The sequence below is a fragment of the Amphiprion ocellaris genome, chromosome 10 (assembly GCF_022539595.1).
Source record: "Amphiprion ocellaris isolate individual 3 ecotype Okinawa chromosome 10, ASM2253959v1, whole genome shotgun sequence".
Lineage (NCBI taxonomy): Eukaryota > Metazoa > Chordata > Actinopteri > Pomacentridae > Amphiprion > Amphiprion ocellaris.
This window is the reverse complement of record NC_072775.1, coordinates 7,920,970-7,936,678: the sequence shown is the minus strand read 5'-3', so window position 1 is coordinate 7,936,678 and position 15,709 is coordinate 7,920,970. Positions and strand designations below refer to the sequence as shown.

Genomic DNA, 15,709 nt, shown 5'->3' with positions numbered 1-15,709 from the left:
TTACGCGCGACTGACGTACCGCGTTACGTGCGCGCTCTGGAGGAGGAACGAAGAAGCCGCCATCTTGAGTGTGGCAAACGTCAAACGTCAAATCCTAAAAACTCAGAAAAACACTGAAATGAACCACAACAGTGAGTAGTAGTACACTGACTGTTCTATTTAGTTGACATATTTTAGCATTTTACAACACAGATATCTGTTACTTTCTCGCTACAGCTACACATTTAAAATAGTTCGTGGTACACTCAGCAGAGGGCACTAATACCTCGAGTAAGTATGTGACTTTTGGGTCTTATTTTACTTTTTAAAAAAAAATCACATTTGTTACCCTGATTGAAATGTGAAAAAAATATTATAAGTTGTGTATTTTCGAAAAAATATTTTAAATATATTTATATATACACATTATTTTATCTAAAAAAACCCCACATTGTAAGAAATTACCTTAACCCCTGCAACTATTCTCGTGGCATTTTCTACATCTCCACAGGAAAAATAAAAATTAAAAAATATGTGTAGCATGATAATAACGCTGGGTAGTTAGATTTGTAACACAGCGTTATTTTTTTTTACTAGTGTGTTTTTATGTGAAATTCTGTACATATTTCTAAAATATTCAGTAAAAAGTACACTTTTTTCATTAAATATGTGTATCATAATAATAATGCTGGGTATTTACATTTGTGAGTGTTTTTTAAATAAACTAATATGCTTTTTATGTAAAATTCTGTTCATATTTCAAAAATTTTGTTCAGTAAATAGTGCAATTTTTTTTCTTAAATGTAGTAGAAATAATAATATATATGATATATTTATAGAAACTACACAAGAAAATGTGTCAAGCACTTAAAAATTGTACTCAAGCACAGTGTTGGAAGTTTTTTTTCATTAATGAATGAAGTACTGGACACAAAACATACTCTACTGTATGTTTTTGGTTTATCTGTAGGCTATTTTCTGATTTCCTGTTAGTAACCTTTCAATTTCCATGTTGAATATTGTTTTCATGTCAACATTTGTTAACATTTTTGTGAAGACAATTCATCAAAACCAGATGGATGGTGTGCTGTGCCAAAAAAAAATCCCCAGACTTTGGTATTTACAGTAAAAGGCTGCTTCTTTCTTAATTTTTTAAGTATTCTTTTCTGTGCAAATGCCTCTGTGTCCTATAAGACCTGTCCTTTGCTAACCCCAGGACTTACATAATCTATGTCAGTGAAACAGCTCCTCAGACATGAGGATGCTTTGGGGAAAAGCAGTCAAACTATGGAAGGTATCAGTGGTATGTGAGAAAACTGCAGGGCCTGTTCGTGCTTGTTTGAGAGGCGCAGACACGAATCAAAGACACACTTTATCAACGAAGGATGTCTCTTACAGTTTTTGCTTACACAGTTTGGAACTGAAGACAGCTTTCTTTTTATATTGTCTGTTATTGTTGAGGTTAATTACTAGATTAAATACTTTACTTGGTTGCTTCCTAATTGCTTTTTGCACATTATGCCTTTTAAGTGAATGATTCATACGTGTTTTTTTTTTCACTTTTAGGTGTATGAGACTATCTACAGTGACAGTTTCTTGTGCATTAAAGAAAACATCCACACATGCAGCGCTGATGCAGATCTGCAGAAAACGCTGCACTCTGTTTTCCTGCCTGTTTCCCTGAACACTGTGGATTTTTAAATTTTTTTTGGAAGTGGCCGGCCCTTGCCCGGAAGCTCTCCCCCCTGATGCTGCATTAAAGCTCACTCACCCTGATGCTGCATTAAAGCTCACTCACCCTGATGCTGACAGTGCACTGAGGGTAAGCCGGGCCTGAAAGGGAAGTGCTGAGAGCCACAGGAGCCCCAGCGCACCAGTGCCTGCACTGCTATTATCCTGCCAAGGCTAAGCTGCACATGAAAAGGAAAACTTCATTCATTATCACCAATATGCTCCAACTCTTTATCAACTATGTGGACTGGAAACTGTCCAGCTGTGCTGTTCAACCATGTAAACCACGATTACCTTGTTTTCAAAAGAGGGACAGGTGTCCACATAAAAATACAATCGCCAAAGGCTTAAGCAGAAGTTGATAATAGATATGAATTTCCACCCTGCTCCTCAGGTGAACCTTCCCTCCCTGTTAATGTAGTTTTCTCTTAGTGTGGGATTGGCTGTGAGGCCCTGCATGGGAGTGTTTTATATGTACAGAAAACAGGATTATGGAAGGCATGTGAGGACTTTTTTTCACTTTGGCTGCAGGTGCACAGAAGGTAACTATTACTAAGACGTGCATTAAATACTGGGTTGGGAGATCAGTGTTAACCAATCCACTACTTGATGGCAAAAGCTGATGGAAAGGTGTAAGCTGCCCTGTTGTGACATCAGCAGCGCAGCTTGTCAAACCGGTGTTGAAGCCTGCGGCGCGCTGACACCAACCACACCGCCGGGAGAAACCCACCTGTGTGGCCGCGTTTGGTCGCCCTTCTCCTCACACTGAGACTCGAGCAGGCCCCCCCCCCACCCCGAAACCCGCCAGCTTTGTCCCCCAGCAGCGCACATGGAAAGAAGGAACAGCTTTACATGAAACGGTGCGTCAAGTGAAACCAGCAGAGAGAAAAAGAAAAGAAAAACTGCCTGCGTAAAAGAAGAAAGCCAATAAAAAAAAGTCAGAAAAGATGGAAACCAATGGGCTCGAAAAGAAAACTAACGGTAGGTCACGTTTTGTTTGTGCAACTAAAAGTGTGTTTTGGAGTTTATTTTTTGGGTGTTTCACTTTTAACAGTCCTCATGTTGAAATAACACTTGCGCAACGTGGCCTTGACTGTCATTTATTGCCTTTACACTCCGGGCGTCTCACTTTTCTGAAGAAATTGTGGATATTTTCGTCACTTGATCGAGCAATTGTTCGATAACTATCACCTGCACAAGTTTTAGATTGCTGTGCCAAAAGGTGTGGCTCCTTTCATCCAGCTGGGTTTCACCTTGCTGCAAACAAACCACAGCAGCTTCGAGTTAACATGAAAAACAACCCCAGTGCTGGTCATACTGGGATCAGGAGGTATCCAGTAGTCCTGCATTTGTCTTTTCTCACCCAGTCAGAGTGTTTGCTGACCTGTTGCTGTAGACCTGCAAGCTTTTATAAAATAATGAGAAGGCCTGGTCGTGTTGAGTGAAATCACAGCGCCCTGCAGTACCACAGTGTCACCACTAGATGGAGGCCGTAAGTCAACAGAGCACTGCAGGCTTTAGCGTTAAATCTACAGCTGCTCAATTAAGGTTTCAGTTCACTCATATAATGCTATTGTCTAATTTCTTGCATTATTTATTCATTTGTTTGGCCATAAGTGAAGCTTCTGTTGTATTTCTGCATGCTACATGTCTTGTAATCTGATTCTTTGGCTGGTTAGCATTTTATTACACACATTTGATAGTTAGCCAGCAGCCAAGGTAAGTTAACTATCATGAAAATCAGTTTAACTGGCTGGATATTATTTGAAGCTACCTTAGGGTATTTGGTCATTTAAAAAAATGCTCTGTTTTCAAAATAGTGAAGTACTGTAATTTTTAAAATAAAAATAACAAATATCTGTTAAATAAGAATATTACTACGTAATTTCAATACACAAAGGCAACAGTATAATTTTGTTTAAAAAAATAGCATGTTTTTATAAGTACAGATTTTTGATATGGGCATTATTTACTTTTTGGCCTGTGCATTTTTGTTTTGTTTCTGTCTTACAGTCAGCATTTATATTTTTTTTCTGTGATTTTATGAAATTTTTAAAATAAAATTCAGTCATGTAATGGCAAATATCTTTAAAATAATAATAATAATAAATATATATATATATATATATATATATATATATATATATATATATATATATATATATATATGTATAGTATTATAGTACAATATAGTACCAGACATGGGAAATCTGTAAAATATTTTTTAAAAGAATAGTTACCTTTTTCAGTCCTTAATATACACAACTTTTCTTTCAAATATCTGTAAAATAACAATATTTTTACTGATTGAAATACAGTTAAAAAAAATTGACATTATTTTACAGTCAAACATTATAAAAGAATGAACTACTATTTAATAATATACTGAATTTTGATGTTGACATTATTTACAGTTTTTGCCTGTTTTTGAACAATCAACATGTCCATTAATACTCCTTTCTGTGATTTCACAAGATATTAAATGTAATTTAACAAAACATCAAAAAATCTGCAAAATACCAGGAAATTGTTTTTTTTTTTAAATACTCGTAAAAATGTTTAAAAAAAAAAAAAAAAAAAACAGTGTAGTTTCTGTAATGACTTTAAGATCCAAACAGAACAAACCAGGCAGAAGTCTTGAGTCTCCTCTTCTAGTCGTAGTAACTGCAGTGGTTGTCAGACTATCAGCTGACCGTCTAAAGGGAGTCTTGACAGAGATGGAAAGTGAACTTTGAATGGGGTTAGTACACGCCCTTCACTTACTGCCCAGTCGCAACGCCTTGTGAACACAGCTCACTAGTACTTGAGAGCACCATGTCATGCTTACAAAGAGAGCCTGAACTCAGCAGATCTCAGGAATTACTCCGCATTGCCAGCCGCAAGAAGGCGATACAAAAGAATGTAAAGCTCCTAGGTAGGCTGCACTGCACTTAATTGAACAAAACCTTGAAGCTGAGGGACCCAGAGGGTTGTCCAGGGTCAGACAGCCGTGGAGCTCAACTTGTGTAATGCTGTCAAATGGCACGTTGAAGGGCTTTTAATTACTCTGCCTTCAGTTCTTGCTTGACTTTGAGCTTTTCGTGCATTTTTCTGATGAGATACATGCGGGTTAAAGAGGAGGGAATATAGCAGAGTTGCAGGTTTGAATTATCTGACATATGGGCCGTGCAAAATGGTTTCCAGCCCTGTTGTTTTGTGGAAAGTCTTGAGTGCTTACGTAGTTGGATTTTTCTCTACATTCTCCGTTTTCTCAGGTTTGGAGGGAGATTCGGACCTCCAGTTCCTCCTGCAGGGGGGAGACCTCCTGAAAGTCCGCTCCTCGTCATGGAAGAAGACTCGATACTTCAGACTCCAGGAAGACTGCAAGACCATGTGGCGCGAATCCAAGAAAACCTTCAAGTCAAAGCAAACCTGTGAGTGCCATCCCAGCATCCCCCCTGAATGTGTGTGAGAAAAGCAAAAAGTCACACACACACCTGTCTGGTCAAATCTGCTTTATTTTTGAGTTTTTATTACTTAGTAGCATCGAAGACATCTGTGCTTCCATTGCTGACTCACCTATGATATCGTGCTTGATATCTTTTCTCAGGACAGACAGATCCTTCCCTTCATGGATTATAAAAGTGATCTTGGAGCTGTAAAAGATTATATCTGTTTGAAGGTCCTTTGTGTAATCATACGCAGCTGCCCATGATAGCAGTGATATGTTTTGTGGGTGTGTTTGTCATGGTAGTGATTATTTTATAGTGGGATTACCATCCATAAAGTGTTCTCATGCAGTTACAGGCTGATAACTGCAGTACGGTGACGTATTTATTGATGTCCTCATGTGTGCTAACATACCCCTTAACCTGCATCCAGCATCCTAATGGTGACTTCAGGCTCAATAACAGGAAGTGGAAGCAGCAGGTTGTGTGTACCAAGCAGTGATGTCTGAAGATAACAGAAATACCAAAGAGCAGCTTTCATTAGCAGAACTTTACATTTGTAGGTAGAATACTGTTCGTTAATAATGTGTTGTAACTTGGGCGGCATTGTTCCTGTCCTCAGTTTCACTTGACGACATCGCGGAGATATTGATGGGCCGACAGTCGGAGGGTTTGAAGAAGAACACAGAGGAGCAGGTGGAGAGTCGCTGCTTCTCCATCATGTTCAAAGGCCGTCGCAAGAACCTGGACCTCATCGCCAGCTCAGAGGAGGAGGCCAAGCAGTGGGTGAAAAGTCTGCAGAAAGTGGTCTCCAACATCAACAACCTCAGCCGCCAGCAGACCACAGAGCAGTATCCTTACATATGACAGTGACTTCTACCATAAGTAAATATGACGAGTCACAACCACTCGATCTACATCATTATAAATGCTCCTTACATTATAAACTTTACAGCTGGATCTTCAGCTGCCTGAGGAAAGCAGACAAGAACAAGGATGATAAGTTGAGTGAGTCAGAGGTCAAGAACTTCCTGCGTCTGATCAACATCGAAGTGGATGATGACTATGCAGAAATGCTGTTCAAGGTGATGCCATCAGAGCTTCTCAGTGGTTCCTAATGATAAGAAATAGAAAATGATGACTGATAAAATGATTCAGGTTTCACATTTTTTAAAAGGAAAAAGTGTGAAGCCTTGTCACTGGAGCTGTGGTGATTTGTTGTCATAAGAAAGCCTCAAGAGGAATCAGTGTTTATGTGGTGTTGAATTGAAATGATGATTTCTCATTTGGGTATATCTAAAAGGCGAAAATTCCATTAAAAAGCAATGATTGTTGACAAAAACTTGCAGTAGCTTAAACATGGCAAACATCTGATCATGAAAGTCATTGTTTCGTGCCGTTTTGTTGCATGTATGCGTGGGTTTTGGTAGTTTACATCTAAAGATACCTTTGTGATTCAAACTATGTCATGGTTTTTAGCATGGAATTAACTTTCATGTTACATTCTCACATTACAGAAATGCGACAAGTCCAAAAGTGGATACCTGGCAGGAGAGGAGATCGAACATTTCTACGACCTGTTGACCCAACGGGAGGAAATTGACGTGATCTATGGGGAGTACGCTAAAACCACCGGCTTCATGAGTCCTCAAAACCTGGTGGACTTCCTGATGAAAGAGCAGAGAGGGAAAGCTACGCTGGCTGATGCACACAAAATCATTGAGAAGTACGAGCCTGATGAACATGGTTAGTACCTTTTACTGAAGTTTTAGCTCCTTAGTCTGGTGGTGCAGTTATCCTTAGTCCTTTTCTTTTAAACATTTTAGATATTTAGTATTTAAAAATGACCCTACACAATCAGTCTTGATATTATTTTTACTACAAACTCAGTACGTTTAGGTTTTTTGATGCCATAATAAAATATGAATGAGCTTCAAACCACAGAGTGAGAACAAGAGCTCGACTGGGCTAGGTTTTATTTTCGGTGAACTAATGGACAAGACCTTCTCTGGTCTTTTGTTTCCGTAATATGAGCTTTGCAGCATCATCAACACAAATGTCATGTCAACTAAGCGTCACACATCTGAACAAAGAGAGCTCAGCTCAGTTAATTAGACATGGTTTAATGTCCGTGTGTTGCACTGGTGAGTACTTGTTGATTAAATTCACAGGAGTTTTTCCAAGTGTAGGCAAAACAAGAACATGTAACTGTCAGTAGGTTGATGCTACTGGGAGGCTTTGAATTACAATTTGGCTGCAAGGAGTAACTTATAATTGCATATTTTTAACAATTTTACAAGTCAGATATCAGGCTTAGACTTTTTATGATCATAACTAAAGCTTATTTATATTAACCTGTAATATAATTTTAAAATAGATGCAAAGATAACAGCCCATTTTTGGATGTATTACATTACACGTAAGATAACTAAGCACAAGTTAGGTCAGGTTTACAGAACCTACTGGCTTCTTTCGCTCCTATTTGGGTGAAAGAGAGCAGAAAATAAGCCCCATTCAGTCCATTAACATGCAGTCTTTTCAAGCAGCACATTTCATCAAGGCCTCCAGTGTGAAAGGACATCAGATCCTCTTCAGAAATCTTAAAATCTCTCTCAGGGCATTAAATAAACACCTAAAACCATGTCAGTGTATCAAAATTACATATTTAGAAGTTTGTTTCCATGAAAATAATCCCTCTCCCATGTTAAAGTTGGTTATACGTACAGTCATGAGCAAAAGATTTGCGTTTCCAGTGACTCCTACATCTCCTTATTTTCTACGATGGGAATCAATGTAACACATGCATCTTTATCACAAAAAACCATTCATGCATGTTGGTTCTTTCATAGATTTATTATCGGTCTTCTGGAAAATTGAGAAAATTTTCTTAGTGGCATGACCTCTTGACTTCTCATGAGTGATTCCAGTTGACTACAGCTGCTGACTTTTTCTGAGCCAATTGAAATAGGGCCAATTTGATACCCTCATTTTACAAATACTCATCAGAAGAATAATGAAAAAGAAAGTCCCACCCAGAAAGTTGACAGGATCTGATGCTTTGGTTGTTACATATGAAACCCTGGAAGTCTGAATCTGTGTTTTTGATACATTCATTCAGTCTTGGAGTCTTTAAAAAGCACCCTATAGACATGTTACTAAGTTAAAAAACCCGATTTTCACCAGAGAAAGTCTTTAATATAAGAGTAACATACTTGGTCTGTGAAAAAAACGACCAAACTGCAGGTTGTTCTGATCCACCACCGACACTTGATCTGCTTTGTCTCTGTGCTATCAGCCAAGGAGAAGAAGCTGCTGTCCAAAGACGGCTTCCTCATGTATTTGCATCATCCGGAGGCCATGATTCTGAATCCAGAGCACAGCGAGGTTTACCAGGACATGAGCCAGCCCCTCAGCCACTACTTCATCTCCTCCTCGCACAACACCTACCTCATGGAGGATCAGCTCAAAGGGCCCAGCAGCACAGAGGCTTACGTCAGGTGACAGTTCTCATCCGGCCTTCAGGAATTTGTCCTTGAATCGTTTCAGCCGTTGCAGCAGTGATACACTGATAAAACCACTGCAGTCTGCAGATATTTATCTAGTTTTTGGTCTTCAGTTATATCTCTGCCCCAGTCGTAGGAGGCTGGAGACTTTAGAAAAGGGGATGTTTTTCCAAGTGTGCAAACCTCTGCATCACCAAAACCAGAAGACAAAAGTATAAAGTGGTGGTGTAGAAATCAGCATGCTGGGAGACATGGAAGTGCTTCTAATTATTGTAATTAGAGCTGTAGCAATTAAGCGACAAGTTGTCAACTATTACAGGACTCGCCAGCTATTTTGATAACTGATTATCAGTTTGGGTCATTTTTTTAAAGGTAAAAAAAAGTCAGAATTCTCTGATTCCAGCATTTAAACATTGAACATTTTGAGATTTTGCTACTTATCAATGACAGTAAACTGAATATTATTGTCATCTTGGGCTTTAGGAAGCACTGATAGACATTTTTTTTTTTTTTTAACCATTTTCTCATATCTTATAGATCAAGCAACTAATCAGTTAATCAAGAAGATAATCGACAAATGAATTATTCAATCGTCATTAGTTGCAGCATTGTTAGTAAGACTTTCCAACAGGAAAGAAGTATGCATTACACTGTATTTTAATGTAGTTGAATATAAAGTTAAAATGGAGCTTTAAACCAAGTCAGTGGGGAAAGTTTCAGAAACTTTAAGGAAAAAATATTTCTACACTTTCTTGTTAATTAAGGTAAGATAGTCACTGAGTGGAGTATATATTGTTTACTCTGATTCAATGTCCTGCAATCTGTCAAGTCTTGATGCACTGAGACAAACTGATCACATGATCCTGATGTTTACCTGAACAGATAGAATTTTGTCGGAACAATCTTTACCTCAGGCCTACAGTTTTATTCCTCAGGCCTTTCTGGCTGCTGTTTGTTCAGTCACTAATGCTGGTTGTGACTCTCAGGGCTCTGCTGAAAGGCTGCCGCTGTGTGGAGCTGGACTGCTGGGACGGATCAGAAGGCGAGCCGTTGATCTACCACGGCTACACACTCACCTCCAGGATCCTCTTCAAAGACGTGATCAAAGCCATCAAGGAGTACGCATTTAAGGTGTGCTCAGCAGCATAACATCCACTAGTATCTAATATAACGTTGAACAGCTTTCAGTAACTGTCTCCTGTATGTTTCCCCTGGTTGTCCTCAGACATCCGACTACCCAGTCATCCTCTCCTTGGAGAACCACTGCTGTGTGGAGCAGCAGGCAGTCATGGCCCATCACATGAGCTCCATCCTGGGCAGCGCACTCGTTACCTCTCCCCTGGGCGACGGCATGCCCACAAACTTCCCATCTCCTGAGGTTAATATCCACTCAGCTGGTTCCATCAGCAAGCTTAAAAAGACATCAGTCATACAGTGTTTTGTTTATTCATCTACCTCCAGGAGCTGAAGGGGAAGTTCCTTATTAAAGGGAAGCGATTAAACAAATTAGAGGCCTGCTTTGCTTCTGAGACGGCAGCAGACGAAGACACTGATGTGACAGAGGAGGAGGAGTCAAATGATGAAGATGAGGGTGAGGCTGAGCAAAAAGAGAAGAAAAAGGTAGGCGAGACATTAAGTTAGAATCAATTAATTCGCACTTTGGCAGGCATGTCATTTTTACTCACCTTTACATTCTATTTAATATGTAAAAGAAAAAGTTGAAACTGGCCAAAGAGCTGTCCGACATGGTGATCTACTGTAAGAGCGTCCACTTCCACGGCTTCGACGACGCCAGGAAAAACCTGAGCTTCTATGAGATGTCGTCCTTCAAAGAGGCTAAGGCTGTGACGTTGGCAGAAGAGTCAGGTGAGAAGTTCTTCCAGTGTTTCTGCTGTAGTTAGGTCTGAATGAATTAGACATAATCAAAGTTCAAAATGTCAAAGTTTATTTCTATAGCCCTTTACAACGGCCCAAAGGGTGACCAAAGTGCTTCACAGTGGAAAAACAAGAGAACGCCCAGTCATCCCGGTGTTTATATTTAGACCTAGGTACTCCAAGTAGCCGCTGATTGGAAGACCTCAGAGCTCTTTTTTGGTCTTTTAAAGTTAATGTATAAATTATGCATGTGAAGGTGCACAATCGATAACTAGTCCCACTGTGTTGTTTTTGCAGCGAATGCCTACGTGCGCCATAACGTGGAAAAACTGAGCCGCATCTATCCAGCAGGCAAAAGGACCGACTCCTCAAACTACGACCCAGTGCCCCTGTGGAATGCTGGCTGCCAAATTGGTACATAAGGAAGAACTTACAAACACTGATATCCTCTATCCAGCCAGTATATGATATAGTAATCATTAAATGCACCAAACCGACACAGATGCTTGTTTTGATTTCATCACATTCCCTGCTTTGATTCCTTTTCAGTGGCCTTAAACTTCCAGACGACCTGCAATGACATGGATGTGAATCAGGGCAGATTCCTGGTTAACGGGAAGAGCGGCTACATCCTTAAACCGGCCTTCATGAGGGACATAACCACGGAGTTTGACCCCATCACCCTGACCCGAGGAGACTGGCTGAAGCACAAGACGCTACATATCATGGTGAGGTTTTTACTGGGAAGACAAACTGGGAGGGGAGTATTCCCAACGGTTTGATGTAGAGTCTCATTTAAAGTCCTGATCCATCTTCACCCATCACCAGGTCATATCGGGCCAGCAGCTCCCCAAAGTGAACAAGAAGAAATCCTCCATAGTGGATCCGCTGGTTAAAGTGGAGGTCCACGGAGTGCCGGCGGATGTTGCTGAGAAAGAGACCCGTCCTGTTGATAACAACGGTACCTTTTGTTCTAACTCTGTGTGTCACTTTTGTACTTCTAGAAAGAGTCTCATGATTGCCTTCAGGTTATCAGCCAAATATAGACAATGCAGCATATTTATTTTATTATCAGAGCTACAGAGGACTTTCCATTTATCTAAAATCTAAACAAACATCAATTGGCTTAACTTTAGATGGGCGCATTATTAAGCAAGTTCGACAGTCATTCTTTCTTTGCATTAGTTGTCTAAATAAACTTAAAATCCCAATTAGAGATAATAGGTGGTTACCAACATCGTTAACCCAGGTTTTCTTCATTTCGCTTGGATGCTTACATTTTTATATATTTTTTATTTTAAAAAAAAGGCATTTTATACTTCAGACTTTATCACAAAATGGATCAATTGATGCCTTCTTCAGTCAAGAGGAACATGTTATACCATGAATAATCTAAAAATTTACCAAGTAAAGAAGTACTTTCACTGCAAATGAGGTAAGAGAAGAATACTGACAGAAAACTGTTAGCTATTTACTATTGGCTGCAGTTAATTATTAGTTAACTTCATAGCAAAATGAGATCAACTACAAAAACATATTTGTGTATTTTCTGCATGGCTGTAGGTTTCCTTGGCAATGGGACACATGCAGTTGGACAGTGTCATTAATAATGTACATGTAACTGGTTTGCAGAAGTAGCATATTTCCACAGCTGAGAATCTGAATCACCCATAGAGAATCATCACGAGAAGAATTGGCAGAAACGGTTTGACAGATCTTTTAACTATAAAACTGAGAACCAGACCGGGTTAGCAGTGCAGCATCAGTTACCATGGTGATCTCGCACGTTTAGAGACCACCTTTGTGACACTGAAAACTCTGGCTTTAGGCTCAACATATTCTCTAAATCTCACTACATAGCACACCACCCTGGATCAAACACTGCAAATGAGCACAGGATGATTCGACATGTCTTTCTTTAACATGTAAAACCCACAGGTGCGTATGTCATGTGTAATTTACCCTCTAGCGGTAATTACAATGCATGCTGGGAAATGTGAGATGGAGATGAGACAGGTTTAAAGATCACTGAAACAATCCTGGAATGTGTTTAACATCAGAAATTAAAGGTCCCATATGGTGAACAGAAGATCAAATGGATTCCTTTTATTTTTCATGTTACCAAAACAATCAGATAATCTTCATGGTTAGAGTCTAGTGCAGCAAATGTGGCTAATGTTACCATTACCATTAATCGTACAAGTCAGAGCTCTGCGGAAACTGTAAAGCTGAGGAACATTCAGAGGTGGTGGAAGCTTACAGACCAAAATGAAACCAATAAACAAGGACTTGTGTTTCACACTACAACCTAAACTCAGCTGGTGTTTACATCTGTTTCCTTCTTTCCTGTGCTCTGTGCTCATATACGCTTTATTTTAACACATTCGAATTCCCCTATAAAGCTGTTCTCATTTACACATGTTCTTGTTTCTGTTGTCAGACAATGGAACTTATATGAAAGTGTGACTGAAGTGCAGCCTTAGAAGACAACATGTTTACCAGCAGTCACTTCAGAGCCCCTAAACTACAGATTTTATCACCATATGCATGAGTTAAAGACTGTGTCTGGGCTGTAACTTCTGCGATACTTCCATGTAAAATGACCACTCAGAGAGAACGTTAGAAGCAATAGAAAATCCTGGTCCCAAGCATTCATTCATTAATTCAATGATTTGGTTCAAACACAGATGCAGAGAGAGTTTTCTTCCTGAAGGGGACACTGAAACAGCCCGTTTAGTACATGTTTAAAACCAGGAGTTATACAGTCATAGTTAAATGAATCATTTTGCAGTATTTTGAGCTTCAGATTTAAACATTTGGTGACTTGTAAGACTTAAATTAATCTGTTGAAATCGGGTACAATGTGGGACCTTCAATCTCGCATAATATTGGCGATACATGCAGCTATTGACACCAGGTTTCTACTTTTCTGTTTAAGGTTTTAACCCTGAGTGGAACGAAAACTTCCAGTTTGACGTCTATGTGCCAGAGCTTGCGCTTGTCCGCTTTGTGGTTGAAGACCACGACTCCACGTCTGATAATGAGTTTGTTGGACAGTACACACTTCCCTTCACCAGCTTACAATTGGGTGAGTTTGTCAGCTGGCCCTGGATATTTGCTGAATTTATCACTGCAGCCCAATGATGTAAAAACCCACTGATAGGCCTTTGTTGTCACACTTTATAAATGAACAGACGGGAACTTTCTCTTCTCTGGTGCTGCATAGAGAACTCAATTCACACGCTGCACAAAGAGCTCTTCGTTTTCTCCCTTTTCTGATCACTGACTGCGACCACTTTGTGTTCCCACTCAGGATACAGACATGTTCCTCTGCTCAATAAGAACGGAGACCTGCTGCCCTCAGCTGGACTCTTTGTACACGTCATGGTCATGGATGCTGAATGAGACGTCGTCACCGGCTGCATGTTGCTCTGCAGATCCTCTTTAACACGGCCATGTTTTAGCTGTTTTTATTTTGCTCTGTAGTTTTAGTTCATGATTAACTTATTGGCTTAATGTAAGTAGTTTGAGAAGCTACTCTAAAAGTCAGCCCACACTTGTCTCATCTGGAGATTAACTGAATTGAGAGATGGGTTCATGCATGCAAACGTTGCATATAGAATCCCTAAGTTTGCTCCATAGTAATACTCCATGTGAATGACATTACAGGGACATCATACAAACTGTCTAAACTGATTGGTTGCATAACTTCACCATGTTCAGTTTGCAATGGCATTGATTTTTGAGCTTCTGTCCCTAATTTTTAGTCAGTTTAATGTATTGTCTGTTTAAATCTTTTTATTCAAATGATCATTTTATGAATTTCAGAGAAACATAAGCCAATATAGAAACTATATGCTTTATCATCAATAATTTTAGTCAGGTATGATTTTTTTTTCATCTAACAACTTCTTTATCTTTTTGTAAATCAAGATAAAGACAATAAGTGTTAAACACAAACACCTGTCTCAGCCTTTTTGTCAGCACTTTGGATAAATATCGGATCTATTGTAATGTTTGAAGGTTAACGAATAGTTGGAATAATTCAGCTGTACAGTACTTAAAGACGGAGTAAGTCATTCCTGAGAACGTTTGATGTTTGAACTGGAGAGCCAAACAAACACACACCTAATGTCAGTGCTCCTTTAGAAACCTTGCCCCACAAATTTATAGACGTGAACGTCTCTTTTTGAATAGATGAGTCAAAACAAACATAATTTAAAGCGTCATGAAATTATCGACATGCAAGAACACAAATGCAATATTCAACACACAATGGAGTAAAAGCTAGCGAGAGTTAGTTGTTTAAATTGAATCCATGAGAATCCTAGAGCCGGATGCAGTAATGCCACCTGTGTCCATGAGCAAAGAAGCAGAGCCTGGTGGTGCTGAATCTACGTGTTTGCTGCTTTCTCTTACACCTTTTCTACAAGCTGCTGCTGCACAAAACCATCCAATGCAAAAACGTTTTTTAAAAATCCTCTGAATTCACCCTGAACTTGTAGGAAAATGTGCAGGGATTCAAAGGGCCTTTGATCAGAAACGCTCTCTGATGCTGGTTCGCTGGAATAGTGTCATGTGGCTCAGTCTAAAGGTACGTGTCCACTAGATTGGGCTATTTCCCGCTCCCCATTCATTGTCTATGTGAAACGTACCACGTTGCGTGCTGGTCCAGTTGTGGTGCGTTTCAAGCTGCGATCCGGTGCGTCTCCCCGGAGTGGGCCGCAGTTCATTTGCATAAAGTGGACTTGACTTCTACTTTATGCAAATTCATCGTGGTGTGCGGAGATCTGAAGCATCACAAAACTTTCATCAAACATCTAAACAAGCCACTGCTGATTCAACTACTGCACAGGTTATTTCTCACCGCAAATGCTTTCAGAAATACTGTTCGCTGAACTGTTTTTGTATTAAAAGAGAAAGTTTGCGGGCGTGCCGCCATGTTGGTCCGGCTTGAAATCCAGGAGCAGACAGCTCCCGATTCGATACGTTTGTCCAATGAGGGGCAGGGAGGATAGTTGGAGGAGAAGGTCAGCAGGAGTTTAATATCTGCTACTGGCCTCAAGTACACGCCCATCAAGCGGGCGATTTTCAGATGTGGCACGTTTACATGCGGGAAAAATGCATCTAGTGGACACGTAGCCTAAGCCACTTTGTTTACCATTTACAGAGCCAGGACCATGTGTGCCACAT

General features: G+C 39.8%; 1 protein-coding gene across 2 annotated transcripts; it reads left to right on the top strand.

The window, feature by feature from the left end:
• The first annotated feature begins 2,247 nt into the window (after nt 1-2,247).
• On the top strand, nt 2,248-14,476 carry LOC111577994 (1-phosphatidylinositol 4,5-bisphosphate phosphodiesterase delta-1-like). Of its 2 annotated transcripts, none has more exons than XM_023284551.3 (15): nt 2,248-2,691; nt 4,965-5,123; nt 5,761-5,989; nt 6,094-6,223; nt 6,656-6,884; nt 8,434-8,635; nt 9,628-9,772; nt 9,867-10,019; nt 10,103-10,261; nt 10,354-10,507; nt 10,814-10,930; nt 11,066-11,244; nt 11,345-11,477; nt 13,455-13,604; nt 13,830-14,476. In XM_023284551.3, exons 1-15 carry the CDS (start codon nt 2,658-2,660, stop codon nt 13,919-13,921), a joined length of 2,265 nt encoding a protein of 754 aa, XP_023140319.1. In that variant the 5' UTR covers nt 2,248-2,657; the 3' UTR covers nt 13,922-14,476. The 2 variants fall into 2 exon arrangements, with proteins under 2 accessions (XP_023140319.1, XP_023140318.1); XM_023284550.3 differs by lacking the exon at nt 2,248-2,691 and adding an exon at nt 4,480-4,624.
• The last annotated feature ends 1,233 nt before the right edge of the window (nt 14,477-15,709 follow it).